Below are 15,734 nucleotides of genomic sequence, written 5' to 3' on the forward strand. Positions count from 1 at the left end.
CAACTACAGGGTTACATTGTATGTACAGAGGTGACCTAATCCTTCTGACCACCTCCATTAATGTCATAAAAACGTGCTTTAATTAAATAAAACCTACACATTGGTATAATAATGAAAAGATGCTCTTTCATAAGCAAATAATAAAGTATGTTTTATATGTGATGCTATTGTTTGTGGGGGTGATGGCTTAGATGTGGCTCATTAAAACTATTAATCCCTATGCAAACACATGGCAAAGTACTTAATATCCTTTGTGGTATTTCCTGCTACAATAGGTTTCTACCAGCCACGCTGTCAATAAATATGTAACATTTTTGCATTAAAATGTCTAAAAACGAGTTGACCTTTGTTATATATTATATTGAGCGGTGTACTTACATTATCCCGAATCTTTTCAACAATGTTCAAACCCAGAGAAATCCATAATTTCAGTCAAGGTAACTGCATTTTTGTTGTAGGCCTGTCGCTATCATTTCGATGGGAAACATCAGACGATGCTCCAGAGAGTGAAGAAAGAAGCTGTTTGCTCACAGTTCCTGTACACTTTGATGGAGCTCGAGGAGTTTTGCAGAGAATGTGGAAAACCAGTGTTCATATGTGCAAACCCAAGATACCTATTCACTCATATTCAAGTCTCCCTAAGCTAGTATCACAATGCCTTCAGTTACACTTTATAGCAACCATAACAAATAAATGATGAATTTATAGTTAGTTAAACTTTAATTAATAGTTCATTCACTATTGACAAAGAACCAGATGCTTAAAAAAACATAAAATAATTGTAAAGGTTCATAAACATCAGCTTTATGCAGTTCCAAATAATGTGTATAGATGAACTACACAATATTTACAATATTTATTAACAATTTACAAAGTAGTATTATCATCAATTGCAACTTAAAAACAAACAATTAGCAGTTAGCTTTTAAGCTTGAGGACAGGACTGAAAACACGTGGTGAAGTGAGGAACCTACTATGTACATCGTACATGTGGACAAATCTTGAGGTAAAGCAAACTCTATGTACATAATACTCACATAAACATCTGATATGTCTGAGGATTAAGATGTTGCTTGTAAACCCAGTTGAACTATGGTAAATATTAATATAGTAAAATACATTTGTCTTATTTATTCATTAATTTATTGTATATAGCAGTCATTTTTTTGTTTACCACAATGTGACAATGTTTATAGAAAAAATGCAATAAAACAATAACAAAAAAGATGTTTATTTAGACGGTTTTAAAAAACAGACACTCTTCTGTGAATAAAATCCAATATTTGTTCACTTGGATTTTGATTAAATTATTGACAAAGAAAAGAATACATCATCAAGTTCAGATTCCTATAGGTCATCATGGCAAACATTATAAACAAGCTGCCTCTTGTGCTTTGATGTAACATACAAATATCCGTTTTTGTATTCTTGATGACAAAACAAAGCTGATGTTTTTTGGGGAGACCATACTTTTAATGCCAGGGTAGAGGTTGGTATTTTTAGTTCAGTTTAGTCATGTATAATTACTCTCACTTACACAAAGGAAGCATGGTTATAAAGACAACACATGGATGTCATAAACTCAAAAGGATTTGTTGTTAAAAAAAAAAAAAGGTGCCAAATATAGTACATGCAACTTCAGAATGAAAACCAATATACAAACTCCTTCAGACTGATCACATCTACTTGTGTCAAAAATAAAATTATATATAAATAAAAATACAACTTAAGCCAAGAATAGAGCTTGTATAAACAAACTTTCAATTGGTTGTTGATTCTCTGACCACTCCTTGAGCACCATCTTGAAACACATACACAGCAGGTAGATTACTTGATATATTCACTATATACAGAAAAATAAAAAAGTCCTATTACCACCGTATGAACACCAATACTTTGCCTGTTGCTGCTCTAAACATGAACCTGATGTCCACTGGTGATCAGATTTATGTTTGCATGCCGTTGGGTAGTCAAAGATTTATCCAGTTTGTCACTGTAACCTACATAAACAATGTGGAGTTGAGAAAACGCAATCTGTAAGTACAGAACATCATTTTTTACCAGGATGACTGTGGGTGAGAGATTCAGTAAGAGAAACAAGGAAACAATGATTGAGGGATGTTAGGGGGAAAAAAGATCAGTCAATAGAATAGTCCATGCCATCCTCCATCAATCCATTCACAAAAAGATGATACTTTCAAACATTAACCACCGTCTTTTTCATCTACCTGAATGTGGTGTACTAGTGTATTTTTAAAAAGGTCAGAACAAGCATCCTACACAGTTTCCAGGAGTCTTTTGTTATGAGAAAACTTCAACAAAAAACTGCTGGCACTTGTAGCCTGCATCTAATACAGTGTGTCAGTGTGTTTGTGTGTCTTTTCTCAGTGTCGGGGGCCGCCTGGTCGTGGAAGAGGGGCACCTAATGAGAGGGAGAAAGGGAAAAAAAACAGACATTACACAATAAGGTTCAAAACTAAGTTTATTGTCTGTTTATAATCAGCATTTTGTTTTAGTAGTACAGTACAGTAATTTTATATAAATGCTGGATTGCAATCCTAAAATCACCCTGAACCTATATGCATCTCATAAAAAGGACCAAGAAAAATTGAAATGAGGGGGAAAAGATGTAGAAGCAACCCACCTGGAGCAGAGAGAAGTGGAGGACGGGAACTCTTTAGAGATGGCAGGATAGCTCCTCTACCCCCGAGAAGGCCCCTGGGCCCTGGGTGGTATGGAGGACCGTGATGAAGTAGCGGTCCGCGAGGCAAAGTGGGGACACCGTAGGGCATGTGTGAGGACAAGAGGCCTCGTGAAGCTGGAGCCCCCAATGACGGACCGGGAGGTCGATGCAAGGACAGCAGCGGAGGAGGTTTAGTTTTGGGATAAGAGCCTAAAAGGAGAGATGGAAGACTTGTGATCACAGGACTAAGCATAATTAATTTAGAGGCCTCTGACACAGGTGCATGAAAACGCAATTCACATATGGTTGTCAGGTAAATAGTTCCCACACATTTTAAACTTTTTAAAAGTTTAAAAGATGTTTTCAGTACGTGGTCAAACTGTAGTCTAACCTGGTGAAGGCAAGAGAGGAGGGCGTGTAGGTGGGGGGAGGTCTATCATTGGCCCATCTTCTCTGTCTGCAGACTGGGGCTGAGGGGGCCCAGGTGGAGTAGGGAGCAGAGGAGGCGGTTTCCCCAGACCTGGAGGTAGCATTATACCCCTCTCCCCCTCAGTGTTGGAGGCTGCAGAGAAAGAAAGATTAAAGAACCACAACAGTTAGAAAAGGTATGGCCCAAAGAGGAAGAAAGATCAAATAAGAAGTTACAGACAGAATGAGCAGGATTTTTTTCTAGAGAGCAATGTATATAATCATACAAAAATAATCTCTCTAAATCATCACTTACAACGCGATCCGAACTATGTGGCCGACCCCGCCATCTGCTTGTATTTTCTAACTTTCTTAGTATTAGTAACAGGACGCTCTGGGCAATGGTGTATATTAGAGTGCAATTCGGGCCACATTTTCTGCCCAACCCTGACCGAGTCAGACAGAGTAGTAACCAGCCGGACCTAAACTCAACCTGCATTCTGTATATTGCGTCTCAACCCAACTTGATCCCAACAGTGTTTGAAAGCACTTAGTTTGTCACCTGAGTTCCAATGTTTGCCGCCTGGAAAATGACAAATACCCTCCGTAAAATAACTTTAAAGCACTACGTCAATTGCTGTGACTGAGCCCCCGTCACTATTATGATGTCAGCACCCATCAGGATGTGAGGGGTTTGGGTTGGGTAACCATGCCCTAGTGTGAATCCCCCAGCCAATAACAGAATGCAGTGCTTGAGGGTGGGAAGGTGTCATCATAAGCACACATACAAGAGGAAGCTACTTAAATGGAGGAGTGGTCAACATTGAATGCTGTATTTACAAATTATTACCGACAGATCCTACTCATCTTGCCTTAAGGAGAAATCAGTAATATTAGTGTAGCAGCGGTCCCAGCTCTAGGTACAACAGTTCAACCAGTTTCCCACCTTGCACGTGCTGCTGCCGAGAACGGACATACTCTGCTACGGTTTGCAGTTCCTCTGGGTAGAGGTGCACCCCGTCAGCTAACAGCATGAGGAGCGGACGGGTTTCAGAGGGAACAGCGTGGCGCTCGATCTTTTCTCGGTCCAGGAAGTCATCCAGCAGCTGTGACGCCTGTGCTGCGAGGTCTGCGGGATCCCTTGGCGGACGCTCTTTGGCGAGGCTCCGACTGTACTCAGCTACAACAAAATCCATGGCCTGGTCTTTGGGCATGTTGCGATGGACTGGGAGGGAAATGGGAATGTTAATGGTGACGTGTCAGGGGACTGAAGGGGAAGAAAGAAGTGAAACAAGAAAAGACAAAAAAAAACGTGGAAATTGCACTAAAATTCAACAGGGTTCTTACACGTCATTCAGGTCATACTGAAATCAATGTTGTTTTTTTGAGACGCCTTCAGTCGGCATATTGAGCTGATGCATTGGTATTTTGGAAGGAAATGCTTTTGAAAGGGGGTGGTGGTTTCTTGCAGTTTGTGTTAAGAAGTGCATTTAATCAGTAATCTTATTTTTTATTGCATAACGTTACTGCACATACAGTAACTGCTTATCAAGCTCTGAATTTTATGTGCATTCATACACAATGAATAAAGTTTAAATGAATTGTGTATTTAAGTCATTCCTGTTTTATATTTACTTTAAGGACACATATAACATTGATTTTATTGAATTGATTTTATTGTGGTTGTGTAGACCAGACTAGAAAATGGTTGGGGTTTTTTGTGAGCAATGGAAAGTTTCACATTCTGAGAACGATCACTTTGCAGAGTAGCGATGCTCTTGTTTTATATAATGCATTTTTGTTATTTGTATTATGCAGATTTTTTGTGCGTTGTATGCTATTTAAAAAATATCAGTTTTTGTGGGGAATCTAAATCACAGAGGTTGTGTCATGACTTAAGCAGAAGTTATGGTAAATGATTGTTTTCTTTTAAGGAATAATTCACATTTTGGGAAATACACCTGTCTGTCTGTCACAGTCAAGATCAAGATCACTCTTGTGTCTGTCGGGCAATATGAAGCTACAGGAAGCAGTTGGTTAACTTAGCTTAGCACGGACACTGGAAACAGCTAGTCTGGCTTTGTCCAAAGATAGAAGAATTTGCCGGGGTGAAGTAAGTTATTGGAGTCTTTGCTGGTTGTTGAGCAACCTCACAGTGAGGACAAGAATAGTCCCACACATTGAAACGTTTTTACACTGCATTCTGGCTGTTCTGAGGTTTTGCTACAGATTAAACAAATAAGATATAATGTGCTAGTAAGTGACATTTTATGGTGCTGATAGTTTTCATTTATCAGACAGATATGAGAGTGACATTGATCTTCTCAGCTAACTTTTGGCAAGAAAACCAAACCAAAATGTGGAACTATCCCTTTTACATAAATACTTTTATACTTTGGGCTTCATTCAGTTTGTAATTTTACAGTATGTAATTTTATGTGTGTGTACCAGTGTGTTTTAGTGCCACAGAGTGCCATTAGCGTATACACTGGGGGAATATATGTGAAGATTTGATTGTGTAGATTTGATGGGACTTTTTTGGAGATTTTTATAGATATATAATAATATATATACAACTAAATACATGGTACAGCAGTGGGGTGAGGAACTGTAGATTAAGGACTCTGTATGTTGGTGTTTGTTTAATGGGAGTTTTTTCTATATTTCTGATTTTGGTAGAACGTGAATTAGAGCATTAGTTGAGAAGGGATGGAGGGTTGTAACTGAGGCTGTTTGGCTAATCTTGAAGGAATGATGGGTAGGGACTTACTTTTGAGGGATTCTGAGAATATGATAACAGTGCAGGAGGACAGAGCTATGTTTGTCTGCTCCACCAGAATACATAACGGGGAGCCGTCTGCTCGGACATCCTGCAGGGCCCGGGTCAGGCCCGATTCCGCCTGAAGGTAGAGCATTTCCACTGAGAGGCCACGCTCCTGCAAGCACTGGCTTAGCGATTTGGGGTAATCCCTTTGAGAGGAAGAGAAACACTTCGTTAACTTGACATGTTTATATTAAGTGACTCCACTGGCATATAGAGAAACCTAAATTATATCTCTCATAGTGTCATTTCACGATTTAAAGTGTGCTTTACCAACAAAACTTAACTGTAAGTCATCATTCCTTTTGTGTAGTGAATTCTGTATGTGTGGATCTTTAAAGGAGACATGTGATGCCTTTTCATTTTGTTTTCCATTCCTTCATTGTGTTATATGGGTTTGTGTGCATGTAAGTGTGCTTGAAAGTTAAAAAGCCTTGTCAGTAAAGCCTTGTTTAATTGCATGACTTTATAACATTACACTACATGTCACACGTCACATTTGTGCTTAGCAGCTTGTAAGAATGAATTAAGCACAGATGCTCTTTTGTTGGCTGCACAGATGAGCACGTTTTTAACAAGGAGCCACAGCGTTTTAACATTTGTAAGTGTGAAACTACAGGATATTTATAACAAGATGAGCTAAGCTAAGCGCTAAACACGGGAGATGATCTGTTGTTGGCTGCAAGAATCAACACAAACGTCTTCATCTAGGTGAAAATGTGACTGAAATGTCACCACAATGACTGGAAAACTATTGAACTATGTGTGTTTAACTGTAATTGTACAAGCTCAAGAATCAGTCGATACCAGCTGTGTCTGACCTAACTTCAAACTTGGAAGCTGCAAGTTTTGCCATTTTTATGTTTTATTTTTAATTTTGTAGCTCAGCCTGTCGCATCATGCCTTAGCAGGTTGCTCGGCTACTGTGGCTACTACAGTCAGGAGAAACTGTGTGAATGCTAAGCCAACTAAATAACGAGTAGTACGTTTGATGCCGGTTTGAACTGTTTTTTTCGTGCTCCTTTTTGTGTTTGTAAATAACAAGCATTAGCTTTGTTACTATGCGAAGCCCGTTTCGCTCCAGGATCTTCACCATATAGCTATGTATGTGTGAAAAAGACATGGTCAAACTTCAGGAATTATTTTGCTTAGCAACTGTGTGTAACTTTGATTAGCACCCAGCAGATAGTTAATGGTAGAAATGAAGCTAACTGGAAGCTAAAGACATGACAGAAATGACCAATCGGAGCAGACTGGGCTTTTCGGGAGGGGGGCCAGAGGGGAATACAGGCTGCAGCACTGGACAGTATGAGAAACCGGATGTGTTTTTTGGGCATTAAAGCATGTAAACCTATTCTAGAAGTAACCCAAAATAAAATTATGAACCCAAAAACGAGTGTAATGTGTCTCTTAATTAGACAGGACCAAGTGTTTTATTTTATAACGCTTTGCATCGCACAAGTTTTTGGATTTCTCATTGATGTATTTAGTGTTATAGTAGTATGTGTTTAGGTAAAAAATCAGGTAAATCAGAGGACCTTATTCAGATGGATGTTTTGAATCTGCAAAGAACTGCAGTCCTTCTGTCAAAGGTAAAAAACCAAAAATGTAGTGCAGTTGGTGACCACTCTGTTGAATCGTGGCGTTTGGATGGATGTCGTCCACGGACACAAAAGTAGAAAAAGCAGTTTGAGAAAAATTGAGGGAACAAAAAGGCAAATATGGCTACAAACTGCTAGGATCTGCTTGTCACTAGCACAGTTAGCAGTTTGTCTGTATGCAGTGGTCAAAGTAAGCAAGTATAGTTGCAAGTGATATCCATACTGTAGTAATACTGTCCTACTTCCAAACTTTGATCAAAACCAAAAGCTTGAAACAAATTTGTAACAATAAGCCCTTTTTTTAAAAATAAAAACAAAGAAAAACATGTCAAATTACTTAATAGTTACACATATACTGTCAAATTTATAGCCAACATCTCTCTTTAAAATCCCAATGAGTATATCTTATTGACTAACATGTAATTTATGACTTTTGTTGTCAGCAGTTGTTAAGTGTGCTACGGTACTGACAAACTGAATCCATTTTGTGGTTTAGGGAATAAATGCTGGATAGACTGCTGATATGATTTGTCACATTGTAGACATAATTAGAAGTGTATCAGTTTAGCACTTTAAGTACTTTAAAGGGTAGTCTGCTAGCCTGTTAGCTAAAAGTACTATTATTATTACTGTCATAGTAACAGAAATGCAGACACAGCTGCCATATTTGGTACAACTTCATAGTTGCCTTTTGTGTATGTATATCTTGTGCATTAATAATTTTTTTGATGTTGCACTGTGTAGTTAGTATAAATGTTTTATGCACTTCTTCTGAAAAAAAAAGATTTGGCTTGTATGTGTGTAGCAGGTCACTGGTATGTAACAATAGAAGCCTTTTATGAAATAAAGTTGCTTTAAGAGAATGTGTGATCAAAGACGTATCTGATATGTGCTGTGCATGGAAAAGAAATGTTACTTAATTGCATTTGGATCAGACTGTATTCAACAGCTCTATAGCTTTGGTGGAAAGGTGTGTTGCTGGAAACAAATCAGTTTGTATTTCAAAGGTTTATTGGTAGACTGGATGGCATATTCTTAATATGTATTCATTTGGATTTGCCTGAAGATGTGATTAATGTTACACACTGCATTTTTATTAATGAGAGAGGGCTGCAAAGTCAAGGTATAGCTCTTACTTTCTTTATGTGCGGGCATGAAACGTGCCTTTCCACACAAATCCGGTACAGTAATAAAACTGAATATCAAATAAAGTGGATGAAATTTGGATCTTGTCTTTGTCAAACAGCTATTTATCAGTCACCTTTCTTCAACTGAAAAATAGGTTCCCAAGGATACAAAGAGCATAGCAAGATGTGTTATGAAAAAACTTTGTGTTGTCGCAAACATCTCAAAGACATGAGTCAGAAATATTGCTGTCAGGAGGAGAGAAACAGGGCCCAGTCTGTAACTGATCAATAATCAAATTAACTGGACAGGCATTATCATTCAACACAACAGTCTAAAACACGCTGGGTTATGAAAGGATAACCTGAGCCTTCATTTCTTGGAGTAATATGGTGCATGATGATGGTTTACCACCTCACTGTAGCGTACTGCACTCCTAAGAGCCACTGGGAGTGCTGCTGTCAAATACGCATACACACAGAGTTAACTGATTCGATCATTCAAAAGTTCAATATAGGACTGCACAATTAATCAAAAAACCTCAATATGGCTGAGAGCAATATTCAAATCAGAAAAGCTGCAATGTTTTGACAAAGGTGAAATGTGTGACGAAGTACTGTAGTGCTGCAGAGACGTCCTGGCCCACAAATCTTGTTCCCATGAGTAAAAAAGAAACAACTTTTGTTTGGTACAGACTTCGTACAGATTTTTGACCTGAAAATGAAAATTGTGATGCAAAAAATATTCCTTTATAAACTGTATACAAATCTAGTGACCAAGCTTTTTTGCTCATTTCCATGTTAAAAAGTGTTCAGTGCTTAAAAGACGGAAAGTTACATCACTGTCGGTGAAGTGACTTCCCATCTTCTAAGAAGAAGAATTCCAAACTACATGTAATCTGTAAGTGACCGTTGTGTTGTGTTCTGTAATCTGTATCATTATCATTGTGTTGTTAAATGATGTGAGATGCGTTCTCTCCCAGACAACAAGCACTTGCATATAGCAGCAACTAAAGCATATAGTTAAACCAGAGGATCAGTGTCATTCCAGCCAAGTCAAAATGAGGATGTGCTGCTGACATAAACATGGACAATTAAATGAGATCGATCAGTGTTGTATCAATGACTGGCAGCCAAGTATAAACAATAAAGTCCTGCGTGTATAAGCCGCCCAGAAGTCTGCTTAAACTGCTATTGGTCTGGACTATTGTTGTAAGTACTCACAGGCACTGGCTGGCGACAGAGAGGACCACACAGTCGGGCGGCTTCCTCTCTTCTTGCACCTGTCTGTAGAACTTCTGATACAGGGCTTTACGTCTGTCTGCTGGAGTGCTGCCCTCTGGCTTGACTGGCTTGGCTGGCTTGACTGGCGGTTGGATTATGGTGAAGATGTTGGGAGGGAAGGAAAAGGAAGTAATGGGAGACAGAGAGGAGGATAAGCGAGAGACAGAAATTTGCAGGCAGGGAAATAAGACCAAATGATATAGCTATTTTGCCATCAGCTGTAAGCAATGCCGATGAAGCAGCTTTTTAGGGTTAATGCATACCGTGGGTATCATACTATAACATAGGAGGTATTTAAAAGCGTCAACCAATGGGATATCAGATTTTAAAGAAACACAATTTCACCTCATTTAATACGCAGTGACACAAAAACAAAGTTGTTGAATTTTTACAAGGAATAAAAATAAAATGGTGTGTCTGTGTGCACAGTTTCTGAGCACCTCTTTTTAACAAAAAGCACACAAAACATTGAGTGGTTCAAACCAATTATTGTGCTTCCAGTGATAATATAAAGAAAAAGTCTCACCATTGGGCTGATGTTTGTACCCCTCATACTTCACACTTCCTGGATAGTTTTTCATTTGCTCTAGTTCTTCATAACTGAAAGAAAAGCGGTGAAAAGGAATATTATTTTAATGTTACACTTTAATGACGGCAATATTAGGCCTACTGTTCACTGGGTAATTATACAGCACGTGATGACTTGTAATGATTGAAGATATAAAGACTGAGAGATTCATATCCAAACAGTTGGCATATCCTTTACAACTCCCACAGTCAAGTACGCTGCAAAGAACCTGGGTCTCAGAGATGAATGTGCCACAGTGCTTATTATTTGGTCAAACAATCACTGACCATCTGTGGTGCTAAAACATTCAGCTGTGAATTGCTGAAATATTTGGGCAAAGAGGCAGAATTGTCACCTGTCAACTAACTGTTGCAACAAGCACTGTGACACACACCGAAATATCACTTGTGTCAGTGTATTATGGCTGTAAGACTGTAGTTAAGCAACAGATATATGCTTTGTGCCATATAAACAAAAACCCATTCACATGCAGAGTGGGGTGGCAACAGTTCCAGACATGCATTGCTTATTATCAGTTGAAGGGGCAGTCTGCATCCGTCTCATGACAGGCTGTATGACTCTATGTCAGCATAAAGCTGTTACCTATCCAGGGCATCCTTCAGCTCTTCGGTCCTGTCCTCTCTGGTGGGATAGGGCGCTGCTCTCCGAAACAGACGCAGCTGTTGAGTACTGCCCAACACAAAAATGAGTTTTTTAGTATGTGTTGACAAATAAACAAACGTTACTAACGTTAACAGCTGGAAGGGGTGGGGTATTCAGTCGGTAGAGCCCACACTGCTTTGTATTTTGCTAAGGCTGCTAGCATATTAGCTGCTAATGCTAAACTTGCTACATGAAACCATACGGCTTACCTTCCGTTTGGGTTAGCAGCTGGTCGCCGGGCTCCTGCAGATGATTTCACCCAGGACGACATTTTATCTGCACGTAACTTGCCCCAAGTAAACGTCAGTTTTTAGTCCCAGGGAAAGAAGAAAATGTTTCCTGTTGTTACTCCAACAGTAGTCCACTACTACAACTCTGCGTGCAGTGGAGAGGCAGCAGGAGAAGGAGGCGGAGTTCTTCTTCTGGCTGTCGACCAGCCAGTCTACAGTTGTAATACCGCCCCCTGCTGGACCACAGCGGTGGTGGTGAAATAAAATGGAATAAAACTGATCATGCCTTTAAAGATTTCTAAACATGTGTCTATGAGATTTTTACAGCCACTTCACAACAGCTAGGAAGAATGAAATATTGTTTGTGGTAGAAATGAGAAGCTCTTCGGCACCACTATATTAACGACAGAACAGTTATGGAGTGCTGACCTTACTTCATGTGTTGATCGATGCAAAGTTAGCTCAGACCTGACTTTCAAACTTTTGTTTCATTGTCTTTTTGTAGGTCCTGTCTCTTATTTAGTTTGGCTAAGGTTTGGGTAAGGTTTTGGTCATGGTTTATGATTAGTCTGAGAAGCACTGGGCACTGGGGAGCCGGTGGCTGAAGGCACATACCATGATTACAACATCCTACGTTTGATTCCAGCTGTGGAAGAAAGTGCAATACTTTGGTACTTATGGGAATCAGCCTCCTGCAGATGTGGAGCAGCTAGATGCAGCTAGATGCAGCTTTATATATATATATATATATACTGCATATAGCAATCGAAATAAATCAAGTCCAGCACAATAAGCACATGCAATTCTCATGTGAGGCAAGCAGGGTAATCTTGCTGGATCTTTACAAGGTACAAGGTAAATTTATTGTCATTTTTTAAACAAGGGTTTAAAAAAACAAAGTAATGTCAGCGTCCTTGAGTCCTGCTACATCTATTTTATGGAATATTGACTGTTGTTGTTGAGGATGAGTTCAGGAGTCTCACAGCCTGGGGAAAGAAGCTGCTCCATAGTCTGGTGGTACAGCAGCAGATCATTCTGTATGTTTTGCCAGCAGCAGACTCTGTGCAAACATCTCAATTCACCGCTCTGTAGATGGGTACCAGTGATGTTCTGGGCGGTTTTAATCACCTGTCCTGGGCCTTGTACAAACCATGCCAGTTTGTGATGTTTCCAGTCAGGATGCTTTCTACTGCTCCTCACTTACACTTTACACTCAATGGTTAAAAAAAATAATGTTACACGAATGACCTTAACTCTTGTCTCATGTTCAAGATCCATCTATAAGTTTTAATAGACAGCAACCAGAATGCCCTTTGGGTTGCTATCAAGTCAGCAGTGGATGTCTTTGCAATTTCAGAGAGGATGATTCCTGTCACGTGACGAAGAGAAAGCTGGAAGTAATTAATGAGGAAGGCATGTGATTTGTAAAAAGGGAAGTTTTACTTTCCAGTTTGTCCAAGTGTTATTGGAGTGTGCAACACTGTGTACAATGGGAAGGGATCATTTCTGTCAGCCACAGCAGCCAAATAAAAAAATTGATTTGTTCAACAATTAAAGGGTCATTCCACCAATGTAATGCATTTCCAAAGAGTTGAGAGACTTGCGAAAGACAGATTCAAAATGAACGGTCAAAATCAAATCAACCTGATTTTTAGTCCACAGTGGCCTTTAGGTCAAATTGAAAATACACTGGATCCTAAACTTCCCATAATGTAACTCAATAGTGTCTGTAGTGTCTGTCATTTGACCCTCCCTGCCTTTTTTCCTCAGGCAGATGTCTTTCAAATTCCATACCTGCAGTTTGTAACCTTGATGACATCATTTTTCATTGAATGCTGCATTCAGTGCCGCTACTCCTCATGACGAGTACACTGATCTTTATGTATATATTGAGTGGACTTATGCTTTAACACGAGGCTATTTAGTCCCTTAGTAATGACTTGATAAAAACTAAGTGGGAAAAAATACAGTTGGATGTAAGGCCTTTTTCTCCGGTAGGCTAATCCTAATGCAACTTTAAAAATGCAAATAACACAGGGTGCCACAGTAGCGAGGCTGCGTCCTCGCTGCAGTGGCCCAGGGTTTGAGTCTAACCTCTGCCCATTTGCTGCATGTCATCCCCCCTCCCTGTCATCCCGCTTCCTGACATTGCTCAGCTGTCCTATCAAATAAAGTCATGAAAGGCCCAAATACCTGTTTTTGGTATTTGCAGTCAGCAGGCAAGAACTTCAGCGTTTTTCCGGGGTCAGGAGGACTTCAAGGAGGCCACAGTCAGTTAGAGGCCTGAGGACCAAGCGGCAGGACTTATTCAAGACTGATCTCAGCAGAGGACGAGAACTATTGACAGACATGGATCAGCAGACCAGAAGGACTTGAGTGGGGGTGAGGACAGTGTGGGAGGAGCTTAAAGAGGTTTTTCCAGAGTTTGTGAAGCAGGGAAGGAGAGCTACTGACCCCGACTGAAGATATAATCAGGAGGTGAAAGAACTTTTCAAGAGCTGTAGCGCTTGTTTGGTAATCTTTGTGTCAGAGGTCAGGAGTGCCTTGACAGCATGGCAGTGGACAATGGAGCAATACATCATATGCATGTATATTACACGTGTTAGCAGGCTCAGAGGACACCAGCTTCTGTGGCTGTAAATGGAGGCACCCAAGGAGGCCGAGAACAGGTTGTGGCAAACAGCTCTATGATGGAGGAGTGCGAGGCAGGGTGTCGACTGCAGACACAGTCGGGCCGTGGAGGGAGCATTTGACAGAGGACAGAGGGCTCTGGAGGACCATGTCCCGTGTTTCTGCACATTGTACAAAAGCACACATCGCAGTTGTCTCGCGCACTATGCCTGCTCACAGTGGCGTTGAAATCAAGTACTTGTGGCTGTGTCTGTCTTAGGTTGTCCCAAGGTTTCACAGGGGATCTTACACGTCATAGGTTAACCAGCCTTCCATTCTTGAACCTTTATCATGTGTGATATGACTGTATTTGGTTTAGTGTTAACAACTGGGAACATATCAACAGCAGTGCAGCTTGAAGTAGAATCTGACTGTGCCTGACCCGATGGGTGCACAATTTATACTTATGGGACTCAGGATTCTTCCCAAATGACTCATTTACTTTCTTCTGGTCTAACATGTATCAGAAACAGGTTTGTGTGCCTTTGTGCTGACACACAGTTGGTCATGTATTTCCTTATAGGACCACATTCCATGGTCAGTCATTCCATTAGGTTCAGTGTCTTTCTTAAGGACGCATCACCTTTGCCTCCTGAGCAGCAGCGGCTCCTTAACACTGACAAAGTGTATGTTGTGTTCAGGCTCGGACTGGAGAAGAGTTTTCCCGCTTCTGCCGTTCCATTTTTTCTCATTTCGTCTCCTCCTCCTCCTGTCTTTCGCTCTCCTTTTTCTTCCTCCTCTGGATTTCTTTCTCCTGCCTTTTCTCTCTTTTCTTCTCCTCCTTTCATGTCTTTCAACTTCCTTCCTTGCCCTTTTAACTTTGAGCAAAGGGTTCTCACCCCCTCGTCTGGACTCCTTCATGTTGGTAGAAGGACTGGTTTTTCTACAGATGGAAGGGCACTCACCCCTTCGTACGGGCTCATCCACGATGATACATGGGTTGGTGCTTTCACGGAACAAAGGTCTCTCACCTCTTCGTCTGAGCTTCTCCCAGATCACGGAAGGAATGATGTTTCCACAAAACAAAGATCTCTCACCCCTTCGTTCATCTCCTGAAGACCGAGGACTTTCAAAGGAATTCATTCCAGAAATGGAAGTAAACATGCTCTCAATGATGTGCTTCATTAACTGACGCCACTGAACCGCAGACACAAACACACAGCAGTCATTTAACTGGTAATCAGATTATTTTTTCAAGCAGCACACTGAGCAAGTTATTTCTTACTTTACTGACTTTCTAACTTCACTTTTTGTCTTCACTACAATTAACTGAGCAGGTATAGAGCTCTTGACATGTGGAATAGTAGTCTGCAAAAGCTAACATGAGCTTTAGATGTGCTTTAAGTCCATTTATCGAGTATTAGACATAAAAGTAATACATTAGATATGAATTACTTTCATGTATAAAACTTCATTTAAGCAGACTAAGTTGTTAACCTATTCACATAAACTCAACATGAAGTAAATACTTTCATTAAATTAAATACTTAACATAGAACTTGAATGTAATTGAAAAAGTAATTGAATTTTATGGCAATTTTACATGTAATTGAAACAGATAAAGTCGACGTTTTTGAGGACAGGCTGAAAAAGTTACATAGTGCACCTTCAAATAATCTTTCATTTTCATGGCAACTGTCATAAAACTGCAGAAGGTCACAAGTGAGGACTGCAAACCTTTC

The 15,734-nt window shown here is 40.0% G+C and overlaps 1 protein-coding gene across 1 annotated transcript; it reads right to left on the reverse strand.

The window, feature by feature from the left end:
- Positions 1-1,215: 1,215 nt before the first annotated feature.
- On the reverse strand, positions 1,216-11,514 carry LOC141001624 (uncharacterized). The gene is made up of 9 exons (XM_073472761.1): positions 11,362-11,514; positions 11,093-11,179; positions 10,448-10,521; positions 9,862-10,003; positions 5,862-6,061; positions 4,038-4,316; positions 3,075-3,245; positions 2,645-2,893; positions 1,216-2,422 (listed from the first exon to the last, which is right to left on the reverse strand). Exons 1-9 carry the CDS (start codon positions 11,421-11,423, stop codon positions 2,385-2,387), a joined length of 1,302 nt encoding a protein of 433 aa, XP_073328862.1. The 5' UTR covers positions 11,424-11,514; the 3' UTR covers positions 1,216-2,384.
- Between the last annotated feature and the right edge of the window lie 4,220 nt (positions 11,515-15,734).

Source organism: Pagrus major, chromosome 8, assembly GCF_040436345.1.
Source record: "Pagrus major chromosome 8, Pma_NU_1.0".
In the NCBI taxonomy this organism is placed as follows: domain Eukaryota; kingdom Metazoa; phylum Chordata; class Actinopteri; order Spariformes; family Sparidae; genus Pagrus; species Pagrus major.